Here is a 25290-nt window from a genome sequence, read left to right on the forward strand (position 1 = left end):
GAATTCTGCATTACCTAAAGTTTCCGAACCGTCTTCAGATATAACATGTTGTGGTATTCTAACCAAAGCATAGACAACAGTAGTTAGGCTGTCCAAATAAGGGCACAGCTGGATCACCAGCCAAAGCTAATGGAAGGTACTCTACACCACTGAGGCCACCTAAGCTTCAAGTGACAGCAAAGGATTCAGGAGCACCCCCAAGATATGTACCCGCTTTTTCAGAGGCAGGGTAACCCCATCAAGAACAGGCAATCGCCTATCCATCGGGTCTAGGGAACCACCCACTAACAGTACCTCAGTCTTATCTGAATTGAGCTTCAGTTTGTTAGCTCTCATCTAGTCCATTATCTAGGCAAGGCTGTTCATCTTAAAATATTATAAGGGCACCAACCCATGGCTTTAGGATAGGAGAGAAAATAGAAATTACACAAGGAGAGCTGTCCTTTTTTTCCAGGAGCAATAAAGGCAATGTTGGGGGACTTGGTGCCCTCAGATGATGTTGGTCTCCAACTCCCGTCAGCCCCAGCCAGCGAGGCCAGTGTTCAAAGGATGGTGGGAGCTGCAGCGCAAAAATATTAAATGCCTTTGCAGGGAGGAAAGAGGAGGCTCTGCAGGAACACTGAAGAGGAAAAAGCAGCCGCAGACACATCTGCTCTCTCCCTCCTGCAGAACCACACGAATGAATGGAAACACGTCATGAACAATACAAGCCACGGACGTGAGCGCCAGGAAATACTAAGGCGACGAGTTGTTGTTGCTGCTGTTGCTGCTGATTAGCATAAACGCAGCATACCTCCCTCTCAACAGCCGAACCCGCAGCCCCTCTCCCCTCCCAGCAAGCTACGCATATTCGACCCGCTTATCGCAAAGCCTGACGGGATTTGTAGTCCCCACAGCGAGGGACCGCACAACTCCGCTATAAGCTTCCGAAGCCAAGATTCCTAGAAACTACGAGCTCCCTTCCAGATGGAGTCCCGCTTTCGCAGAACCAGCCCTACAGCCCCGAGATTCGGACAGAAGCCTTCTCCTCACGCAGCCCTGAGTTGCGCGGTCATCGCCCGTCTTTTAAACGACCTCTTGTCCACTGTTTCTCAGCTGATCGAGCGTCTCCGCCATACTCTCGCGATACGTTTTCAGCGATTCATGTTCGGAGTTCAAGAGCCTGGCGGCTAAAAGGGCCCCAGTCGTGATGGGTTTCAATCTGCATTTCCGGTTACTGGCTGTATCTCTCTCCCAGCCCTCCCCCGGCCAAGTGTAGTGGAAATGCATAGGGATCAACACGGGCTGGTTTTGGAAAGCTGCTCCGAGAACCATTTTAGCTAAAGGGCGGGGTATAAATGCCATAAGTAAATAAACAGCAATGCCACCTTAACCGTTTCCATTCTTAAGTAAGTCCTATTGAATTCAGTGAGGCTCACTTCTAGGTAAGGTGGGGCGTGGGATAAGTGCAAAATAAAATTAAAAAACAGCTTTCGTGAATGTGCTTTAAAATAATGATGCCTTCTACCATAACAAAACGGGTTGCCCCCGCCGGATTTAACACATTATTGGAGGGAAAAGGTTTCTTCTGTACCTTTACAGATGAAGGCTACCCCTGATGAATTTCTGTCTGTCGTGAGGATTTAGGCGTGTACAGACTTCATGTCCCCTTCTCAACTTTACGAAGCTGCTTTTCAACTCTGAGGGAAACCGTTGTTTCAAAGCGCTGCGGCAAAGAGCGTTTTCTTTAAAAGACAAGTGGGCGGGGGGGGGGGGACACTTCCCATTGCTGCCTCGCTATCTGTTGAATCTCTACCTGACACGAGGCCTTTCAAGAGTCGCAGGCGACTTGCCAGCGAGGAAAGCCTTGAATCTGAGGAGAATTATGGCATAATACCCGTGTTTCTTTTAAAACCCAGGCTCCTTTTCTACCTCCTGGGAGGGTAGAGTAGCCCAGAATGAACTCAAAGAGCGAGGGAGCGACGTTGTCTGTTTTAACCAAGCCCTCCCCCTAATTCCCACCACTCCTGCCCCGCACATGGAGGATTCCTGGAAGTCCCATCTGGAACCGGAAGTGAAGTCTGTTCGGGAGCAGCGGCGGCGACTGGGCCTCCCTCCCCAACATCTCTGTCAAGAGGAGAAGGAGGAGGAGCTGCAGCTGGCCGGGCTTGGTCCCGCCCCTCCCTTCCCTTTCAGCCAGTCGGGCCTTTGCTCGAGAATCCCCAGTCGAATTCTTCTGCCTGGCAGTGGGCGGGCGGGGCGGGCGAGGTCCCGGAAACGCTTCACGGCCCTGTCTAGTGCGCTGACCCGCCCCTTCCCACACTCTCCCCCCCCCCGCCCCCCGCTCGGTCTGCACTCTGCCGGTACCACCCGGAGACGCCCCCCTCGCCTCACGCAGACGGAAAGGGGGGGGAGAGTTGCCCCACTCCACACACACACAAACACACCCCGGAAGCGACGGGGGGCTTGGCCTCCTCTGCTGCCCCCAACGCCCAGGGGCCGGATGGGAGGGGAGCGCGAGATGGTGCTGCTGGAACCGGCCCCCCCGCGAGCGGTGAGAGGGGTGGGGGGAGGGCCGGGGTCCCTGTGTGTGTGAGGGAGAGAGGGAGAGGGAGAGAGGTGTGGAGGGATTGTTGGCAAAACATGGCAAGGCGGGTGAGGGGGGCAGGCTGGCTGTGTGTCCAGTAAGCAGGCAGGAAGGGGTCAAAGTGGTGACTTGAGGGGCAATGCTTGGGGTGGGGGCTCCTATGCCTTGAAAGGGGCGATCCCCCGCTCCACAAACAAAAGGCTGCAACAGTGGATGGGCTACTGGGGTGGATTAAAACCTTGTATGGGTTGGGGGGGATACCAAGTGTGTCCTGGCACCTGCTTAAAAATATGTAGTAAATGAAAAGCAGAGCATAAACTTTATTCCCCTGTTCTTTATCCGTTTTCATCTTACAAATTTAGCAGTAGTGGTGTTCATGAAGTTGGTAATCAATTTATAGATGAACTGGGGACTGAAGAAAGGAGGTGTATTCTGGGTGATGGGGAACCTGTTTTTGAGGCCTGTTAATTGAGGACCAATGTTAAGGGGTCAGATGTCCATCCCCTTGTGTGCAAACAACAGGCACACTTTTGGACCTGTATTGCTTGGTTTTGAATGATTAAATCACAGACAGGGTGAAACTTTAATAGGGTGTGATGGGTGTGAGTCTTTTCTCTTACACCTACATGCTCAGGAAAACTTTTTGTCTGTTTTGGAGGCTGCTTTCAGGTTGCTTGGATATGCCACACCTTGCATGTATTTGTATAGCAGGGATATGAGCAGTGCTACAATTATTACTTTGTTACTGTTGCAAGTAATTGCATTTGTAATAGCTTCTTCTGCTGTCTGTTTTTTTTTTTTTTTTGGCATGTCTCCTCAGCAGGGTGACTGCAGTATGATGCTGCTGCTTTGGTTTTGGCAGCTTTGAAGATAGACAGTCTTGAGTGGTAGCAAGGCCTTGGCAGTGTACTGAAACTTATTCTTGCTAAATATATTTATATCTTGTTTGGTGTAGGCAAATTTTAGAGTGTATATGTTCAAAAGATTGAGTAGGACCATTCAGGTGTTAATTTTTTTCTGTGGGTTTTTTTTATGCCATACTTGTGCTAGTCTGGGCCAAGAGCTACTTGTGTGTACTGCATTCATATATAATTAAGAAGCCAGGGTTGCCTTGCTTCAGGAGAACTGATCTTCACTACAAGCCAAAAAAGCTATGAAATGTCAGGGCATTGTTGTAGATGGGAAACTGTGTCGCCTGTTTGGCTTTTTTATTTTGTTTCTCTTCTGGGTAAGCGAACCATACAAATAAGGCAACAAAACAACTAGCCTTCCTGCCCATATGTACCTCTGGTAGTTATTTGTGGCACAAAGGAAATGGAGTAGAGAGAATCAGTGTTTGTAATGTTTTCATGCCTAAGTAACCCAAAGAAAATGCTTATATGCCACTGGTTGTGATAAAGGGATTTTCCATTGTGGTGATGCAGTGAAATAATGCTCCACCTGTAAAAGTAAAATTATGATGATACAACTTTTAAAAAATATGAGGCAGGTGGAAGGCGATGTGAGTTGTAATACTTTTTGCCTGTAATGTGAGTGTGTTATGTTGTAGGTGACTGTGGAACTTGCACAGCCATGTTTTTTGTTGCACTGTTGCAGTTGCTACATTTGGTACATTAGCTAGGATAAAAACTGCATTTCCCTAGTGATATTGTACTCAGTGGTAGATACATGTGATTTCCTTACAACAGAAGCACTACCTGTATTACAGAGACCTTCAACCCCTACGATTAGATCTATTCTTATAAAATTATAAACTGTCGTATAGGGGTTTCCAAGCTGTAGTCTGTGAACCGCCAGTGGTCCGCAGGCTTCATTTAAGTAATCCATAGAATATCTGTAAAAATACAAATAAAAATCACACATTACCTAGCATAGTACTTGTCAATTGTTACAGCAGGCAGAAAAACCATTAGGTTGTTTGACAGATTTCAATAAATGTTCAAGTAGTCCATGGGGACAAAGGTCTGGAGGCAAGCACAGTAGTGAACAATAAAAAATTATTCTAATTATGTATTATTCCATCCCAAGTGCTTATGTATATTGTTTCTACCAGTGTAGAGGCAAGAGAAAGCATGGATATAACTTTATAAATATATGTATAATGTAATACCAAATCTAGAATTTGGTACATTTAGGAAGCATACTTTGAGATGGAGATAAGTACTGATAATCATATTGGAAGTGTAGTAAAAATTGCAGTTTAACTTTTGTGTTTTGATAGATGTATGATGCCATCTGTGCCACTTTTGATGTGTGAATTGAAGTGGAAGCAAGATTCTCTTGGGACATTCAAAAGGCGACAATAAAGAATAAATAGGCTATGAGATTAACCCCACGCAATGGACCAGAATGTGGTCTAAACCTCCCTTTAAATCCATATCAACGAAAAGAAAAGAACTCACACTGAAACTCACCTACAGGTGGTACCTAACACCAAGGAAACTAGCGCTAATATGCCCAGGAACCTCACCAAAATGCTGGAGAGGGTGCACCTCCACAGGCACATACCTCCACATGTGGTGGGAATGTCCCAAAATCCAACTATTCTGGGCAACAGCCATACGAGAAATATGTAAAATAACTAAACAAGTATTAGATATCACCCCAGAATTGGCCCTACTAAACATCTTCCAAGACAACAACGCCCATTTACACCACAAAGAACTCATAACCCACCTACTTTCAGCAACCAGAAACACCATAACCAGACACTGGAGAGACCTGTCAGGAGTAAGCATGGACCAATGGTACCAAATAGTATGGGAAACAGCCCTACTGGAAAAATTAACTAATAAACTGAAACTGACACGGGGACAAACAGAAGAAGACACCTTCACCCCGGTATGGCTCCCCTTTATCACATACACAGCCCAACAAGACAATGACAATAATCCACCAACAGCATACAAATCAATATGGCTAACCTGATCCAAAACACACACACACCTCACTCACACACGAAAACAAAGATCACCACAGCCAATCACAAACAAACAATCACACCCTAGGCCAACCCCAAACTCTGTCACCACCAAAGGAACACAAGTGAACAACACAAACAACGCTGACACCAAACTCTACATACACTAAGCATAATAGAAACACCACCACCTGACCCCACCCCCATCCATCTTCCCTCCCTCCACCCCCTTTCTTTTTCCTTTTTTTTCCTTCTCCCCCTAATGCCTCAACAAATGAAACGGATTTGTAAAAATGTTACCTGGCGGGGGGAAAATACGAGCCATTACACTTCTGTAAAACAAGAAAATCCTAAATAAAATATTTTTTAAAAAAATAAAGAATAAAATGAATCCTTTAAAAAACTGAATAATCTTTTAACTAAGATTTCTCCACATGAACCATTATATCTTTAGCCCTATGTCTTGTGAGACCTTTTTCACTTTTAGTGAAGAATTTCTGCCAACCAGAGCAGTATAACAAACTTTGTGGCCAGCTGCTCCCAAGCATTGTAAATTGGGGTTTTTCTAGGTTATCTTCTAATTCCCTGTCAGTCAGTGAAAAGTATTACCTTCTGTAATCTTCACATATTCCGTTTCATAGGAACACAATAATACATCTTGAGTCTATTAATTTCAAAATAAAAGAGCTAGATAAATTAAAAACAAAATATATCAGCTGCCGTTTACAATTAAATAGATATGCAATGATGAGTATAAACTAGAAACAACTGTTTTAAGGCATTGTCTCTCTATCTTTTAGTAAGTTCTAGAGTGCTAGCCAGAGATGTAAAATTTCTGGAAGTCTTTAAATTGTGTAAAAGCAGAAATAATGGGAATTGAAACTTATGTAATATTTATTGTACTATTTGGAATATTTATCAATTTTAATACTTCAAGTGTCTTAGTTTTGTACAAGCAAAATTGCAAATTGGATGTAAGGTAAAGTTAAAGGGACCCCTGACCATTAGGTCCAGTCATGGCCGACTCTGGGGTTGCCGTGCTCATCTCGCTTTATTGGCTGAGGGAGCTGGCGTACAGCTTCTGGGTCATGTGGCCAACATGACTAAGCAGCTTCTCTCGAACCAGAGCAGCACACAGAAACGCCGTTTACCTTCCCACCGGAGTGGTACCTATTTATCTACTTGCACTTTGACGTGCTTTCGAACTGCCAGGTTGGCAGGAGCAGGGACCGAGCAATGGGAGCTCACCCCATCGCGGGGATTCGAACCACTGACCTTCTGATCGGCAAGTCCTAGGCTCTGTGGTTTAACCCACAGCGCCACCCACATCCCCCTGGATGTACTGTACCCAATTGTAATGCACTTTCTTCTGGGGTTCTCACTCGAACATTCAGATGGTGTTTTTTTAAAGGCTTTGGTACCCACAATAGGTCTTTTGCAGTTTTTGTCCTACCATCTTCTGACTGTTTTATTTTCCAGCAAGGCAGAGCAATAAGGTGCATGTTTCCCCAGTCTGTAAGAGGATGTCCATTGAGGGGTAAGATGAGAAAGTTGGCCACAAGGAAGGGGCCAGGTCAAAATAAAGCAGAATCAAGTTACTTGCTTCTAGTCTACTAGTACCTCAAAATCAGGCTAGAAGTCGCCAGAAGAAGGCAAGTAGCAATTCACACGTATTGAAAGCCTTGTATAATCCTCTCATGAAGATGCCACATCCTCTAAATGCAGAAGTGCATTTAGAATTTCAGTGTTATCATTATTTAATGCTGCAGATTGCCTTATATTTGAAAAGTTTATTTTCTACCCTGCCTTTCTTCCGTCATGGAGCAGAGTTGTCTCCATTATATCCACAATTACTAGCTAACATCTTACCCCAAATCCTGCTTTAGCCCTACTATCTTTGGGCATAGACTTGGACTCCACTCTGCACCACAAAGAACATGTAGGCTTCTTACTGACTGCAGCACGATTAGCGATAGCTTAACAATGGGAAAACCAGACTGAAATACCCCTGAATATATGCGAAAATAATAGCTGGGATCCAGCAATGTCTGAGCATCTCACCAGACGCAGATGAGCAATTAAAGTTATAACAGAAAGAGACACCTTCCAAGAAATGTAGGCCCTTTTCTTTAACTATGCTAATGACCCAAATCAAGACCTTGTTGTACCAACTGATCAGTCTTCTTAGTGGAGATGGTATGTTCAGTAATATGTTTGAACATTGAATGTGTAAGCTTATGTCTAAAGCCAATGGATAGAAGAAACACCATTAGCTGTACACCTGGATGAGTGTTTAATGGTTCTTGTACTTGTATTTGTTAAAAAACCAATAATAATTGTGTGTTGTTGTTTTTTTTAAAAGAAGACTGGAAATTGGATTCTCAACTTTAGACCCCATGTAGCTTTTAAGCTAACCAGGTAACCATGGCCACATCTGAACCTATTTGTATGTGATTGAAGTAGTATAAAAACAGTAATTTATTATTGGTTGGGCAGTTAGTAACAGGATGTTAGATTTCCCCTCCCCTTTCTAATTCTCCAGTAGTGGAGAGAGGTAGTGGTGTCATCTTTGTAGGAACCTGGGCAATGCATATAGAGATGCTGTTGTGTGTTAAGTGAAGGGTGGATGTGATGTAGCAGGGAACAGTTCTGGAGATGCTGGAAAAAGGGAATATATGGTTTGTTGTAGGTAATCTGCCACTAACTCTACACAGCCTGCAAAACTGTTCTATGATTTCTTGCTTGTGAAAGCAATCTACATCCTGACTTCAGATCCCGTTTGACCATTTGTTGTAGGGCAGTAGGACTGAACATGGAACTGGAATTTTAAGCTGGCTGTGCAGCAGCCTCTTCATGGGGCTGTCTTTGCATGCTAGCTGTCAAACTATATGGTGCACCTCTTACTATAAGTGAGGCAGCACTTGGCCTGGAAAAGCTAAAGCAATACAACTCTTTTATTTTCACATTGCAGAATAGTATCTGGAGTCACATTAGTGAAGTATCATGGGGAACATGACAGTGGTAGTTTGAATGAGTGCCACAAGTTGTATCTACACCGTTGCCTGCTTTTAGTAATTTTTTGGGATTGCTTTGATCATGGCTTCTGAGGACCAACTCGCACAGTTATACTTTACCACTTACATTGTAGGATTGGGATCACTTCTAACAGTAATCACGTGTACAGTATTTTCTGAACCCATGTTCTGCACTATTCCGGAACAGAATCCAGCATTCATAAATAAGTAGAGAAGCAAACAATGGATAATTTCTTCATTCTCCTCTTATTTTAAAATCTATCTTTGTGCATTTGTGTGCCTCTGTTTCATATTTGTAGTTACAGTCATACCTTGGAAGTCAAACGGAATCCGTTCCAGAAGTCCGTTTGACTTCCAAAATGTTTGGAAACCAAAGCGTGGCTTCTGATTGGCTGCAGGAAGCTCATGCAGCCAATCGGAAGTACCATCAGACGTTCAACTTCAAAAAATAGTTTGCAAACCGGAACAGTCATGTCCGGGTTTGTGGTGTTCGGGAGCCAAAACATTCAAGAATAAGCTGTTTGAAAACCAAGGTACGACTGTATTCAGCTTATGCATTTCTTGTACAATTCTGGTGTTGGGAAGCAGACATATTTGTGAAGATTCTCTAGTAACAAAATACTAATTGTAGTCTTGCCTGAAAAATTCAGTACTTGAAATAAATGAGTTTTACATTAGACTGTGCTAAGTATTTCTTCCGGATTTTGCAAAAAAGTATCTTTTGAGTGCATGTTTGGGAGACAAAGTATGTGAATGAGAGACGGAAATGGAGCATATTATTGTTTGTTGGACAGGGGTGGAGAAAACAGTTCTAACTTGTTCCACTGTCAAATCTGGGATCTTCTGTCTAGATCCTTGAACTGCATAAGTGTAACACTTCACCACTTCAGCAAATGCTGAAACGGGAGTTTGAATTAGGTCAAATCCTTAAACTGTAATCTCCTACCACTCATGTTTAGGAATATGTAGCCAATGATAGTGACATCTACTGAAGCCGCTTCATGCTTGGTTCCTCTCAAATGTATTGATCTGTATTTGAATGTTAGTGGCAATGCTGACAGCATGAGTGTATGGCCAGCCAAATTTCATTCCAGTGAGATTTTTACATTTATAAAGATTATCTCTCTAGACTGTCAGATGTAAATGTTGCAGTATACCTTCTTCCCTAACTGATGTGGAAGGACTGAACTATGCATTATGCTATACAATACAGCTATCTTTATGTTACGGTCCAGTTCGGGAGTCAGAACTGGAGTGCTAACATATTAAATAGCATTGCTGTGTGTTCCAAGGTGATCAGGCCTGAGACACATCCTGGGATCTCTCTGTGCCATGGGATGCCAAGACAAACACCTACAGCCTGGGATCTTACTTTGCCAGTGAATATATGGACACACAAGCAGACCAATAATGAGATTACTTCTTGACCAAGTTTTCCACAGCTAGTGCATCCTCTCCCTCGTCGAGAAATGGGGACTAGAAATTGGATGGAAGGAGTTATCCTACCTAAGCAGACTGGCCCTCATCCATGCCAATACCAAGGATGGGGTAATACTCACACAAAGGATCCTGGCTAGGGACCCTTGTAACAAGTGAAAATAGGAAAAGGGTGAGGCATGAGAGAAGGAAATGCTGTAGACACATTACTTCTTTGAGGGTTCACTGTGTGGGCTTCTTGGAATTGGCACTGAGAGAGAACTGTCTTTATACAGGTACAAAATGGAGAACAAAGCCCTATCTCTCAGGATCCAGAATGCCATAGGTCTGCAGAAACAACATTATCCATTGCCAAAATCCAGGTCTTCACACACATGGGAACATCCATTATGTAGGCCTTGCAGGTTACTTGCATCACAGTTGAAGCTTGATTTTCACACCTCATAGCCACTAGTCCCAGCCTTCTTGTTTGCTTCCAACCTTTGAAAGGGAATAACCATTCACATTCCCCACCCCTGCAAATATATCAATTCTGCTTATGTGGTCACTAAGCAGTTACTAAGGCTCCTTATCTTCAAGGCTGGATTGCTTCTGCAAAGCTTCATTTACTGTACTAAGTTTCTCATCTATCTGGGTTACATACATGTACTTAACTTTAAAATGAAAGGATAGGACAGAAGTAAGAAGTTTTATATATGTAATATTATATATACTATAGAATGGATACAGTATGTCATAAGCATAAATACTTCAAACATTTACTTACCAGGTTACCAAATACGGAAGGTACATTTAGCAATGTTAGCCAAGGTACATTTAGCAATGTTTTCAGATACATGGGTCACCCACCTCTGCTTGCCATTAATTTGGGAAAATCCAAGTAACTATTCATGTTAGTTTTGAAGTGTATGTTCAGAATGTGATTTGCTATGTAGTTCCTCTTCTATTTTGAACTGAAGAGAGATCTAAAGGTGAGGATGGTAGAGATGTACTGGTCCCAAGCTCTCTTGCTAGAAGAAGCATAATTAAGAAAGTTACTGTTGGGAGGGACAAGTTTGCTCATGTCACATTTATTTGAAGATTCCTGTCCCAAGTCTAGGAAAAGAATGTTGTTTTCAAGTACAGTCCTATAGAGTATATGTTGTAATTATTCTTCACTGTGGCATTAAGAGATAAAAGTCATGGCCTTATGAAATAATAAACTGAGACTTTGATATTCATATGTCCATCAGATACGTATATGTTTTTGTGTGATTGTCTAAATCATGTTAAACTATTTCTTCATTTTATTGTATTTGTATTTATAGAAGATGCCAAAAGCATCAGAAGAGCATAGCCATTGGGAAGTCGCCTGTTGACTGCTATTTTCTTAGAGTCTTGAGGCTAACATCAGTCTGACATGGCACAGAGCAGCCAGCAACTCGACATGCAAGTACTCCATGACCTCCGGCAACATTTCCCTGAGATCCCAGAGAGTGTGGTGTCACAGTGCATGCTCCAGGTAAGAGATAAAACAGTGGTTTCTCTTTGAAAAGAATTCATTGTAATATGCTAGTAAGATCCACACACAATTTCATCCTCTTTGTTTCTAAAAGATAAAGGCTTTTATTGCCACAAGGGGTTGAGGGTGAAAACTTAATTCCAAGCTAGGTCTTCAGGCTTCCTATAGCATACTTCATTATATGTTAACACAAAGATTTTCAACTTTTTTGAGTCCGTGGCTCCCTTGACCAACTACATTCTTTCTGTGGTTCCCCTGTGGGGAAATGCGCTTTGAGTCTCAGGAGCTTATTTATGTTGCCCCTTGCCTGCTGAGCTGTCAGCCCCTCACCCCTTTGGGACACCTCTCCTCAGGAATCCTCACCTGCCTGCTTGCTTGCTTGCTTGCTTACTCAATCCAAGGCCACCTCAGCTCCTGGCAACCAGCACCTCCTGCCCTGCCCTTGTAGCAGCATTCACCTAGAGAACTTGTAGCCAGGGCCGGTGCAAGAAACCGCTGTGCAAGCCTTTGGAGGGCACCAGAGGAGGGGAAAGAGGCCAGGGCTGCCCATGGTGCACCTGACCACCATCTGAAGTGCCCCAGGGTGCCATGGCGCACTGGTTGAAAACCACTGTTAACATATCTTTCACTAATATAGATTCTACTCGTACCACTTTAATTTAGTTAAAAATCCCATTTCATCTAATTAGCACAGGTACAGGTTGTGTCCTGTTGAGATCAGCGAGATTAAAACAATGGTTAAGCTCTTAAATGCTATCTATCTATATCATCTATCTATCTATCTATCTATCTATCTATCTATCATCTATCTATCTACCTACCTATGCATTTTCCTCTAGTCATCCACAGGGCATTTTGTGTTCTAATTTAAAGAATTGTATTTTATTATCAATGTATTATTTTAAGTGGAACATAAAATGCCCATGGGGGAAGCAGAAAGAAATAAAATGTGTGGCAAATAAGTATAGGCATGTAATCTGCAATCAGGAGGAATGAAAGATGAGCGTGCCTGGGTCCTTTTAAAATCATCCTCATTCCAATATGACACCGGCCTGTTGGTAGTTCTTGTGCTGTTTAGCTGTGATAAGATTTTAAACCAAGTATTCCTACATAAAATAAAATAGTGTTGTGCAAATATCACTAAACAATTTGCATGGGAGTCTTTCAATGACTTGTAGAGGAAAGGGGAAATGTTTAAAGCAAATAAGGTATTTCCTCCCTGTAGTATAAACTCCTAAGGTGGAATTCTCTCACAGTAAGATACCTGTTACATTTTTGTTTTGTTTGTGTGTGTGTTTTAGTAATACTGCCCTGAACACAGTTAAGTGATTTCAGATGGGAACAATGCCAGAATAAGAAAGGTGTGTGCTTTTGATGCCAAGACAGTAAGAAAAGGTTCTGTAGGTAGGCAGTTGCAAGAGCCAGGAATGGCCTGAAGAAACAATGAATGCACTGGTTTGAGGCCTTAGTAGAAAGATTGAGGCTGTTTAGCTACTTGGCAAACACATTTCCAAATACTTATTTTGATTTTTCTACCCTTCAGTAAGGAGGAAAATTTTGTTTGACTCAGAGTATTATGATTTAAGCTTGGAGTGTTGGCATATCTGGGGAAGTTCTTTACCAGACCTTTCCACAGATGCTCTCTTTTCCCTCTCCCTCAATGAAGTGTTCAGGAAACCAGTCTGGTAATGGCAGAAGCTGTGTAGGCCTGATCCTTAAGACCTTGGTGCTCCTACCATTGAGCTTATCAAAAACAATACTTTGGGAGTTATAGCTCTTGTGGATCCTGGGGTAGTGGATGGTCAGGAGCCTCTAGATCTTATGGATGAAGCCTATAAACCTGTCACCAACCATCTTTCCCCATCTTGAAGGGTGGGAATGTGGTGGGCAATGACCCTATGGAACTCCCCATCCTAAAATTCAGATATTTCATGCTACAGGTAAAGCTTTAGAATTTCCAAATATTTGTTTGACTTAATAAGTGATAGGGGGTGTCTTATACATGGGGGCGTGTTATACATGGAAAAATATGGTATTCCACTGATCTCTGACAGTATTGCAAATTAACATTTTCTGGAAAAAGCAAAATAAATTATAATGGTTCATGATAAAATTATAAGAAGTTTGCTATAGTCTTGCACATGGAAAAGGGAACAAAACCATAGGAATAAAACAATATTGAAGAAAAAACACTCTTCTAAAGTAAAGACACATGCACAACAGGCGGCTTGGAGGAGGCATCTCACTGGAGGTTGCACTGGCAGATTCCTTGAAACCCAAGCACAGCAGAGTGTAGATCTCAGTATTCTGCGCTTAGCAAACTTCAGTGTGTTCAATCCTGTTGATCACAATTTGAAGAGAATGTCAATAAATTTAAGAGGTTTCATTAGATAGCAACAAAGAGTAAATTTTAAAGCATACATTATTAGGAATCATTTAATATATCCCTCCAAATGTTTTTTGACCAGTGTAGTTATTGCTTTTAGAGATGTTAAGAGATGCTTGAACGTTGTATGTCTCCCACCTGCTCCTGTTTCCTCACTTTCAAGCTACAAATAAGGACAACATTTAACCTTTCCCATCAGTTATGAAAAGAGAAAGAGAATAAATGTTGTAAACAGTGGGAAGCTTATTCGGGAAAGGGGGTTTGGATAGGCAATATTTTCACTGAAAATCTTCTTTATCATGTTCCCACAACCCAGCCCTTTTATTGACATGTTTATATTTTTTTAAAATGAAACAATGCATGCTGAAGAAACGTGTGACAATTTTGTTTCCTGGCTATAATTGGCAGGTGTAATCTTAGAAGAAACTGGAGCTGGGCTGAAATTATGGTGGTGGGGGAGAAAAGAGAATGGATTTTAAAATTTGGGGAGGGGAGGAGGTAAGTTTCCCCAAAATGTTGGGGTGGAGGTTGGCTTACCTTTGTGGTGAATAAGACATTCTTCCCCTTTCCTGTACTTGTAAAAAAAGCCTCATAGCCCCTTGCAGCATCAGCAGGGTTCAGTAGTAGCCTACCACTTGTGTTTCTTAAGAAGGACTGAATCTTGCTGCTGCTATAAGCAAGCATGAGGCTTTTTAAAAAGTGCTGGAAAAGGGAAGGGCTTTAGCCAACTTGTAAAATTAACTAAGGTAAGTCATCCCTCTTAAAATTTGAGAAATTTGCTTCCCCCTCCCCCACACTTTTGCAGGGGGTAGATAGCCTCCTGAAAGTGCCTGAGAGACTATTTAGCCCAGACTTAGAAGAAGCAGTCTTCCATCTCACACCAGGAGGAGAAACTCTTCTGAGATGGTGGCTACTGCCTAAGTTTTCCCCCCTCTTCAGTTCAAGCACTGCTTTCCTTTGTGGGCCAGAGGCAAAAATTCAGTGGTGTGACAGATAATAATAACTCTTATTTTTGTACAGTAGGCTACATTCCAGCCATGCTTTTTTAACTACACACTCAACTCTCTATCCAGGCAAATGAGATGTTATCACAGTTGAAGTATCCAACAAGGCAAATTACTTGAGGAGGGAGTGACTGGTGGGAAGAGTGGCCTGAGGAGAGTCCTGAGGGTCAGATGGAGAGGCCCAGAGGACTCCGTATGATCCCAGGACCTGGATGTAAAGTGTACCTTCTTTAAAACTTTTGTTGGTATACAAATGCTGCAGCTTTAATTGAGTACAAAAAGAGGATCATTCAGCTAATGCTCCTTAATTCAGGTGAGAGTCTTAACTGAAATACGATGTTCAAACTAGGCTTTATAGGTATGTTGACATGTATGCATATGGAACTACATTATAGCTTGTCAGACTCATTTATTTAATTTTAAACCCTTCACGTTTTCTATTTCTTATTACTAGAACAACAACAACCTTGATGCTTGTTGTCGAGCTCTTGCACAGGAGAGTAACAAATACCTATACATGGAGTACCACCCAGATGACACTCGTTTGAACAGGAATCGCCATCTGCATATTAACCTCGGCATCCATCCTCACACCAGCTATCACGGAGGGGATGGAGCTCAACTTAATGGTGGTCGTACACTGGTACATAGTTCAAGTGATGGACATATTGATCCACAACACACAGCAGGTAAACAACTGATATGCTTAGTTCAAGAACCACACTCTGCTCCAGCTGTTGTGGCAGCTTCTCCCAACTACAATCCATTTTTTATGAATGACCAGAATAGAAACGCAGCTACTCCTCCTTTGCAACCACCTCAGCAACCTTCTTCCATACAACCTGGAATGAATACATCTGCTATGCAAGGCCCGCCTCCTCCTGCGTATATGCACATACCTCGGTATAGCACAAATCCTATAACTGTTACAGTGTCGCAGAACCTCCCATCGGGACAGACTGTACCCAGAGCTTTACAAATTCTTCCTCCAATTCCAAGCAATCCTTACGGGAATCCTGGATCTCTCTATATTAGGCAGACATCTCAAAGTTCTTCAGGACGACAGACTCCTACTCAAAGTGCACAGTGGCATTCATCGCCACAAGGCCCAGTGCCCCATTATAGTCCACATCCACTGCCTGTTTATCCGCACCAACAAAACTATCAGCCTTCTCAGTATTCTCCAAAACAGCCCCAGATTCCTCAGTCACCTTTTCAGTCGCCACCTGCTTCTCAGTGTCCTTCTCCTTTTGGCTCTCCTCAGCATCAAGTTCAGCCTAGCCCGTTGGGCCATCAAAGTTCCCATGTGTTTATGCCTCCTAGTCCTTCAACTGTGCTCCCCCATTCATATCAACAAACACCCCAAACATATCAGAAACCAAGTGGACACTCAGTATCTTATCTTCCATATGGTGGACCTAGCTTATCCAAAAGCTCCATGAACAAGATAGAAATTACCGTTGAGCCACCACAAAGACCTGGGACTACAATGAATAGGAGCCCTTCACCTATAAGTAACCCACCTTCCCAACGGAATCAGCACCCACTGTACGCACCTGCTACTCCTCCTTCAAGTTCTCCTTCCAGAAGTATGTCAGGTCAGCCCAAACCTCCTTATAGTGTTAATCCTTTATATATAACATATACACAGCCAGCTGGACCTACGGGTGTGCTTACTCAGTCACCTCGGGTCATGGTATCTCAGCCAAATCCAGCAGTTTTTAAAATCACCGTAGGCAGAGCACCAGCTGAGAACCTTTTAAATTTAGTGGACCAAGAAGAGCATTCTGCAGCACCAGAACCAATTCAGCCTATTTCAGTTGTACCAGGATCTGGATGTGAAAGAGGAAGCCATAAGTATCAGAGGAGTTCCAGTTCTGGGTCCGATGACTATGCTTATACTCAAGGTAAACTTATTGAATTGCATGTTGCAGTAATTATTGAAAAAAAATTATTTGCAGTGTGGTACATCCTCCGTGCTTTGGTTACTAAACTACTAACAGTCTTTCAAATTCTTAAGTCATTGCAGAATGCCATGGTTATTTTATCGGGATTCATTAATGGCAAATATATATCATCTTGTTTCGTAAGAGAGTAGATAGAATGAGCATATACTTTGGAAGTTCATTGTCTCTGCAGCAGCAAAGGAGGTGTCAGGATGTAGCTTAAGGGCTACTTTGCCACTGTTGCAGTATATTGCATTGATACAATGTGGTTCAGAAGAAACAGTTGCTGATGCCATATAATGCATAACCTAATTAGCACAGAAATGGTCTGGGGCAGGAATGGATACGCTTAGTTCAATTGACTGAATACCACCCTAGAGTAACTTCTGCCAATATAGAGCTAATAAAGTCCTGCATATCTTAGCGTACTAGACTTACTGTGCAAGGTTAGAATTTACAGAGCAAGTAGTGGTCATGATGTGCAATAACATCACATGCTGTTGAGGCTTTGTCAGCGCAAACTCCTGTGTAATGTCAAAACTGATTGAAGTTTTTGGATTGAAGATGGGTTAAATAATTAGTTAAATAATTTTTGAAGTATGTTATTGAAGCCTTTTTAATTTTTTCCATGTTTTTGAAGTACATCTGCTAAGGAACTAGATGCTTTAGCAAAAACACCATAGTTGATGTGGAGAGGAGAACATGCATAAAGTTGCATTATTGTGGAGTGCTTTTGAAACCTATTTAAGCTTCCAGTTGTATGATGAACTACTTTTCCAAGGCTGCATAGGAATGTTGACAATAATGTTTGTTACCTAGCAAAGAGAAAGGAGACAAATGGATCTGGGCCGTTGATAAATTTGGTTTGGATGACTGTAGCTCTGTACAGTGGTACCTCGGGTTAAGTACTTAATTTGTTCCAGAGGTCCGTTCTTAACCTGAAACTGTTCTTAACCTGAAGCACCACTTTAGCTAATGGGGCCTCTTGCTGCTGCCGCGCCGCCGGAGCACGATTTCTGTTCTCATCCTGAAGCAAAGTTCTTAACCTGAAGCACTATTTCTGTGTTAGCAGAGTCTGTAACCTGAAGCGTATGTAACCTGAAGTGTATGTAACCCGAGGTACCACTGTAATTGGGGAGCAGCTCAGTGGTAGAAAACCTGACTTGGATGTGGAATGTCACTGATTCAATTCACTGACAACTCCAGTTAAAAGTATCAGATGCCAGCTGATGTGAAAGGCCTCTATCTGTGACCTGCTAGTCAGAGTAGGCAATATTTTATTATTTATTTTCAACATCTATAAGCTGCCCTAAAAACAAATAGGGTGATTCACTAACTTAAAAATCAGAAGTTAAAAATCAGAAATAATAAAAATGATGATACAATCTGATTCGGCATGATAGAGCAAGAAAATAAAACGGTAAAAACCAAAGCAAACTTTACACCAACAGATTTAAAAGGACTGTAAAGATAAAAAGGTATTTATCTAGCATTGAAAATATAGTAAAGAAGGTGCTAGGCGAACCTTTTTGGGGAGGGCATTCCATAGCTAGTATGCCATATCTCTCCTGGAGATGGTAGCCAGAGAAGGGCCTCTGAAGATGACCTCAGGGTCTTGGTAAATAACATGGGAAGAGACAATCTTTCAGATACTGGACCTATCTTCAATATTGGGCTAGATGTACACTTAGTTTTGGGAGCATTATTGTGTCTGGTGATCTAAACATGTTTTTTTAAAAAAACAAAATATGGCAAAGTTTATATAGTTGTTCAGTTTTATCCTAATTCTCAGATCTCCAGTTTAGAGACCTAAGACAGCATAACACCAACAGATTTCTGTCTGATCTCCTAAAGCATTCCTGCTTAGCAGGTTGACAATGCTAGCGTAGATGGACCTGTTGGCATAGCTCAGTATGAATCAAAATTTGTATATAATTTATAACAAGGAAGAAGAGCTAGCTTTGATGTATTGTTTTCAGCTGTGGAATAGACTGAAACCATGGCACTGGCTAACATGACACTGGTTAGAGCCAAGCAAAGTTACTTTTGTTGAGGTCACTGAAATCTACAGGACTTAAATCATAACTAATATGACCCATTGATTTCAGTAGAAGCTAACTTCAGTTAACTTAATTTAACTCTATCTATTGAAATCTAAGCCTTTCATAGGAACAACTATATCTTGTATCTTGCATCTTGCTCTTCTACCAAAGAGATGTTTATACAAACATACAGAGTTTGTAACTCAAAGCAGTTAATTATATTTTTAACTCTTGAACTTGCATACTATTTCATGGATAAATTGGACTGCCGATGTATTACTTCATTTCCATACTATGTTTTTTGCTCTGGGCTAGGTGCAGGATTGTTTTACTCTGTACTAAAAAGAAATCCACATCCTGTGCCAAGATAATTCCAATTTCTGTAACCTGTATAAATTATTCCAGTTAAGCCCCCTTGCTGTATTTCTCTTGCTTTTGTATGAGCTATTCTAAAGTTTACACTAGTTTGCACAGTTTATACTTCTCTTGCTAGTCATGGGGAGAAATTAAGACTTCCAAAGTATGGCAACTCTGCCCTCAAACCTGTGGAAGAGGTACAAGTGTTGTACCTTAGTACCACAAGTGTTGTACAGTACCCCATATATCTGAATATATGGGGTGTAGTTCATTTTACTTCTGAGTATAGCATTCTTTACAATGTAAACTTGAAAAGGAGCATATGTGTTTAGATAAAAGAGTAGAATGCTGGCTAAGGATGATTGGAGGAGACTTGAGAGAGAAGTATGCAGAATGACGAGGACGAATCAAGAGAAAGTAATGAGTAACAATGTGCTAAATAATTAAGCTGCAAAACCAAACACTGGAATGTAATATCACAGTTCATACTGTCCTCATTCATTTTGTGAATGAACCATTGGCCTTGCTACAGATGTCTAATTGTGACATTTAGCAGAAAAATAATGCAACTATGGATTCAACTCAATTTACAGGACCTCTTCTAAATGTCTTTATAATGTGGAGGGAGGCTTTGTAGATCTATATTCGGATGGTGGAAAATCTTGCGTACTCATATTTTAAGTAACACAAGCTGCAGAATATTTCAGAGGAACAGAGGATGGTCAAGAATAGCTGTGCTGAAGGGCTCCCATGTTGTGACTCTGTGCTTCAGTTTCTCCCACTACCACTACAATGCAGTTGGCAGCAAGTGGAAGAAACTGCTTTCCTGCTGTCTGCCACATCTGAGCTGCCAGGGAGTTGGGTGCTGTTCAATTGGCAGGCAGCCCAAGACCTCAAATTCTCCCTAAAGACAGACGGTGTGAGTACTTTGAACAGTTAGGAAGAGCAACCCTGCATTTCCAGCACACTACAAAAAGAGTCATCAGTTTCTTCAACACAGCAGATTGCATTTCTGGAAGCCATGTGGAAAGAGCAAGAAAGAAGGGTCTTCAGAAATTTATAGACCCTCTGCTTGTAGAGTGCTTTTCTCTCATCCCACCCACTCTCTAAAGCAAATGCCTTTACTTTGCAATCTCTCTTGATTTTCCCCCACTAAGGACAAAAATGGAGAGTTGGGAATTAGTACAAAATCTAGAATTGGGTCCAGTAGTTAAACTTCTACTCTACAATGAATTTTTTTTTAAAAGTCAGTTAAGGAGGGTCAGCCTCTTCATATGTTCTGTTCTGTTAACTAATTTGTATGTCCTAATCTAGTCACAGGCTTCTGCAGTTGATTAGAGCACTGATTTTGTAATCTTTTAGGTTAAAACTGCTTTTCCAAAGGGTAAAAGCAGCTTTTAAGAAAAGATTGCATTTGCTATAGTAATATGTTCCATTGTATCAAGTGAACTTGATCGCAAGCAGTGGAGTTCATCTTGTAGCCCAGTGTCTTATACCTTTTGATTTTTAGGATTTAGTCTTGTCAGTACACTGTTACAATTAGATTGCCATTTCATCCTGCACAGGTGCCTTTTATTTTTGAGCGGACAAAGAACAAAAAAAAGAAGCAGTGGCCAGAAATGGTAATATCCAAGTTACTGTCTAAAATAAATATTTTTATGATGGAAGAACTTTACGTCTACAAGTACAGTTCCATTAGCATGAAACATCTCTACACTGATGTTTGGCTGCATGTTTATAGTCACTTTCTGCTCTTAAAAGCTCACTTGTATATACTATTCCAATTGCAAGTTGGGTTTCTCAGTCTTGTGTATTTGCACTGACTTTGTTCTCTATACCACACTAGCCTTGTTGTTACACCAACGTGCAAGGATGGAGAGGCTAGCAAAGGAACTGAAGTTTGAAAATGAGGAGCTTGAAAAGCTCAAAGCTGAAGTGAATGGTATGGAACATGATCTTATGCAAAGGCGTCTGAGAAGAGTAAGCTGCACAACCTCAATCCCGACAGTAAGTAAAGAAGCTTTTAAAATATTAAAGTCGTTCCCTCCTAATGACAGGGTTTGTCACGGTCATGCCATATATATATTATATATCATTCATATTCTGCCAGATAAAGTTCAGTAACCAGTCCACTTCAGCAGCTGGGTATCAGAATATTCTGGTAGCTGGTCCATGCTTTTTCCCAGACCAGAAAGAGCATGGTAGTGTTTTCTTTGGTATTAGCTGTAGATTTTCCCCTAACAGCTTGCATGTTAGCAACGTAGTGGTCTCATCAGCTGGGAATAAGAACCCAGGCTGGAAGAAACTATGAAAGAAAAACAACTTTGTGACCCTGGTAGAAGCACTGTCATACTTGAAGGAAGGAAGAGGTGAAAGGAATAGGGCACGTGACTGATTTTAAATTTTAAATACGCTGCAGTCTGTAATAAACTTTTCTTGAGATAATGTCATTCAACATCCAAATGTTTTATGTGAATTTCTAAATTGGTGGTTCTTTCCCTTCTGACAAGGAAACTTAATCTGACTATGATATCCTAAAACAGGTATGGGGAACTTTTGACCTTTAAGATGTTTCTGAATTACAGCTCCCAACAGTTCCAGCAAGCATGGCCAATGACCAGGGATGATGGGAATTATAGTTTAGAAACATCTGGAGGACTAACCCCACACTTGTCCTAAAATCTATATTTTGTGGAGATTCACAGGTACAGGGTGAATTAATTCTTTGCCTGTGTCATTCAAGAAATTTACCAAGTTTTATTTATCATGAAACAAAACCACACATAATCACTTTCAAAGTGCATCTATGCTACATTGGTTTGAAACTTATTTAACTGTCTTGGTTTATTTGCAAGATACATTTGGAGTCATACTACTGTGATGGTGCTGAAACTCCTGTTACTGATCAATACAGAATGTATTAATTTTATATCAACATAATTTAAATCAATTTATATCCTGATTTCAGTTCCCAAGCTGATAAATTGGCAAATAATGTTTTGCCTGGAAAAAAAGTCCATACTAATTTAGTACTATACCAGTGGAAACGTACTGGTTCTCACTTTCGAAATGTTCTGGTCAAGGGACCCCACAAAGCTTTTACACTACACAATTCCATCTGCATAAAAATAAGGAGAGAAAGAACAGCTAAATTAACATTTCACTGTACTTATGTATGTGCATGGCTTAACAAAAATGGTTATGCTGACTTCTGTTTCTATTTTTGGTTCTGCTTTCTAGCCTGAGGAGATGACCAGATTGAGAAGCAAGAACAGGCAGCTCCAGATAAACGTTGACTGTACACAGAAAGAAATAGATCTCCTTCAATCTAGAGGTATATATTTTAAAATACTTACAAAAATATGTGTTTGTTTTGAGCTGTATATTTGAATGTTATTGTTGTTGGTATCTGCCTGTCTCAGGAGACAGTAGAGAAGTGTGCCTTCAGGGGTAAAGTCAAACTGTTGGAGAGTTACAGCGCCTGTTGTGGCTGTAGAGACTGATGCAGTTGTCCCATGTGTGATGATCATCCCCAACTCTGGCATTGCATTTTCCCAGCAGGATTAGAAGTTTGGAGGCTGGAACTCTCCTGGCAGCCTGGTCTAATTCCTCATAGAGCAGGTTCTTGGCCTGTATGTCAGAGCACATAGTGGAAGCGTAAATTCTCAAGGTGTTAACTGGACCAGTGGTGATTGAGAGGCAGCAGGAAAGCAAGCATTCTGACCCCTCGGTTAGTGGTTCTGTTGCAAACAGAAGGCAGTGCCTCACTGCAAAGCCTATGTCATTAATATAAGGTTCTTCTGGATGCCCTCCTTGCCAGAAAAAGGGTGTAAGTCTTTTCTTGGAGGTTGCCATTCAAAGCGAGACTAGTCTCCTGCAAAGTGGCAACGTCACTGTTGAGTGTTTTCAGCTCAGGGTCAATGATGTCCATCTTCTGCGAGTCGTTGACCTGCAGCAGGTCGGTGGACAAGGCAGGACACATGGTCCTGATGTTCCGGCTTGCTAAGCACAAGAAGGGTTGTTTCTTTTCTTTCTTGCCTGGTGCCGTAGTTCAGTCTGCTTGTCAAGTGATACTCTGAACTCCAGTACCCACTGAAGCAGTCGGACAGTGGCAGGTCAGCACTTTATTGACCAGGGGTGGCCCAGCTTAAGGGTGGGTAGTAGCTGACTAGTGAGACATGATGATCTCTCCTGCCGACAAAGGCAACCCCTAGTGCTCGTACCTTAGACCATGGTGTTTTTTGCAGCATTTGCATCACCAAAGTGATCTCTCCAGGGCACAAGCCTGGGCAATGTATATGGAGGTCATGGGCTGCCCAGATGACCCGCCCCCTGTGTCCTTGCCAGTGAGGCCCAAAGGAAAGCAAAACAATACACAAATGAATGTGGCTGGTTTCAGGCACATTACTGGCATGTTTTGACTGTCCTATATCTAGTGCAAAGTGATATAAACCTGCAGTTGTTTTCTCTTTGCCACTTATTTATGCTGTTGGATGCTGGGTATTTCAGTTTTGCTAAACGTTGTGGTTTTTATTTTATTTTTTTTGTTCCTTTTATTAAGGAGTATAAATTGAAAAGGGCACTTGCAAAAGCTGATTCTGACAGTGTTCCAGGAAATTGCATTTTTAATTACAAAACAGACACAGCCTTTTCACCCTGAAAACACAGTCTCCTCAAAGAGCAAGGCATTATTTACTTACTGATTGATTTAAAAAGTAAACTTCTCCCCTGCTAATTCACCATAAGGTCCCAAGGTAGGTTACAGCAGGGTAAGAATACAATATTAAAATCCATTAAAATAACTTAGAATCTGAAGAATAGTGTGGGTCCTAAAATTATTAATATCAGGTGCCAAAGGCCAGGGTAAAGAGGTGCATTTTCAGCATACAGTGAAAGCTATACAATGAAGGTGCCAGATGCACTGGTGTGAGGAGGAAATTCCACAGACTTCCGTGACAGGAAAGTCTAGACAAAGACCTGAAGGAGACAGTGTAGGCTGTCAACATCTCTCACATTGAAAACATGCATGTGAACTAAGGCAAGTCACTTTTGTTACTATTTGTTCCATGGGGAGCATAATTTTTCTGTTTTTCTGTTTTAGGGAACTTTGACCCAAAAGCCATGACTAACTTTTATGATCATATAGAGCCTGGTCCTGTTGTGCCACCAAAGCCATTTAAAAAAGGTGAGTCGCTAATAAAATGTTCAATATTTAGTTTCTAGTAGATCGCTGCTGAAGAATTTTTATGCTGAGTATTAGTATTTCAGTGTGTTGTATCTAATAATAGATTTGTTGAGACTGTTGTCTTGTGAAACATATTTTGCCTTTCATTATTATATGCTGTACAAGTGGTGTATGGAAAAATCACTTAGCCTCATGTATTGTGAATACAGAAATAGTTAGAACAGTATAAACGACCATTTCATGACACATTTAGATTATGTTTATGCATGAAGTAGGGTGTTGTGAAAAGTAGCAGACAATCAGCTTTGCATTTTATGTTCACCTTTTTGTTTTTTTTAAGATAGCTCTTTCTTGATTAAGACGATTTTGCGCTTTCAGCTTTATGTACCATTATTTTCCCAGCTTGTACAAATTATTTTTTTATTTTCCCCTTATGTTATTTAAGTGCAGCACCTTCTCCTAACTGGTTTCTTCTTTTGCTCAGCAGTTTCCCACTCTCTATCTGTCCCTGTTACCTCTGCTGCAATTTTGTCTGCTTAGGAGAAAAAAATACAACTCTGCAACTACAGAAGTGTTACTGTCTTTCTTCCCTACCCTGCCCTTCTAACATTTGAGTGTGATCTGCCTCCTGTGTCTCCACTGGGAAAGCCCCTCTTGTAGCAGGGACAAATTCAGGGCTGAAAACAGCGAGAATTGGCAGTGTGAAAGCCCAGGTGGCCAGTTCTGATGAACGTGTGATCAAATAATGAATCAATTAATCTTCCTGTCTCTTTTCTTTCCTCTCCCCTGCTTTTCATGTTCATTATAGTTGGACACATCTTACAGAAATTTCTGTTCACCTAAACCCTTATCATCGTATCACCGTGGCTCTATTGGACAACCTACAGTCATTTGGGAAAACTAACACAGCT

The 25290-nt window shown here is 41.5% G+C and overlaps 1 protein-coding gene across 1 annotated transcript in view; it reads left to right on the top strand.

Moving 5' to 3' along the window:
* The first annotated feature begins 2203 nt into the window (after nt 1-2203).
* The window catches only part of TAB3 (TGF-beta activated kinase 1 (MAP3K7) binding protein 3), a 28262-nt gene continuing 5175 nt past the window's right edge, over nt 2204-25290 (top strand). Inside the window, exons 1-6 of the mRNA XM_053386982.1 lie at nt 2204-2533; nt 11266-11459; nt 15304-16756; nt 21041-21201; nt 22435-22528; nt 24296-24379. Of these exons, the coding sequence (XP_053242957.1) occupies nt 11358-11459; nt 15304-16756; nt 21041-21201; nt 22435-22528; nt 24296-24379 (1894 nt within the window). The 5' untranslated portion in view covers nt 2204-2533; nt 11266-11357. The remainder of the gene's footprint in view (nt 2534-11265; nt 11460-15303; nt 16757-21040; nt 21202-22434; nt 22529-24295; nt 24380-25290) is intronic.

This window comes from Podarcis raffonei, chromosome 4, assembly GCF_027172205.1.
Source record: "Podarcis raffonei isolate rPodRaf1 chromosome 4, rPodRaf1.pri, whole genome shotgun sequence".
Classification (NCBI taxonomy): domain Eukaryota; kingdom Metazoa; phylum Chordata; class Lepidosauria; order Squamata; family Lacertidae; genus Podarcis; species Podarcis raffonei.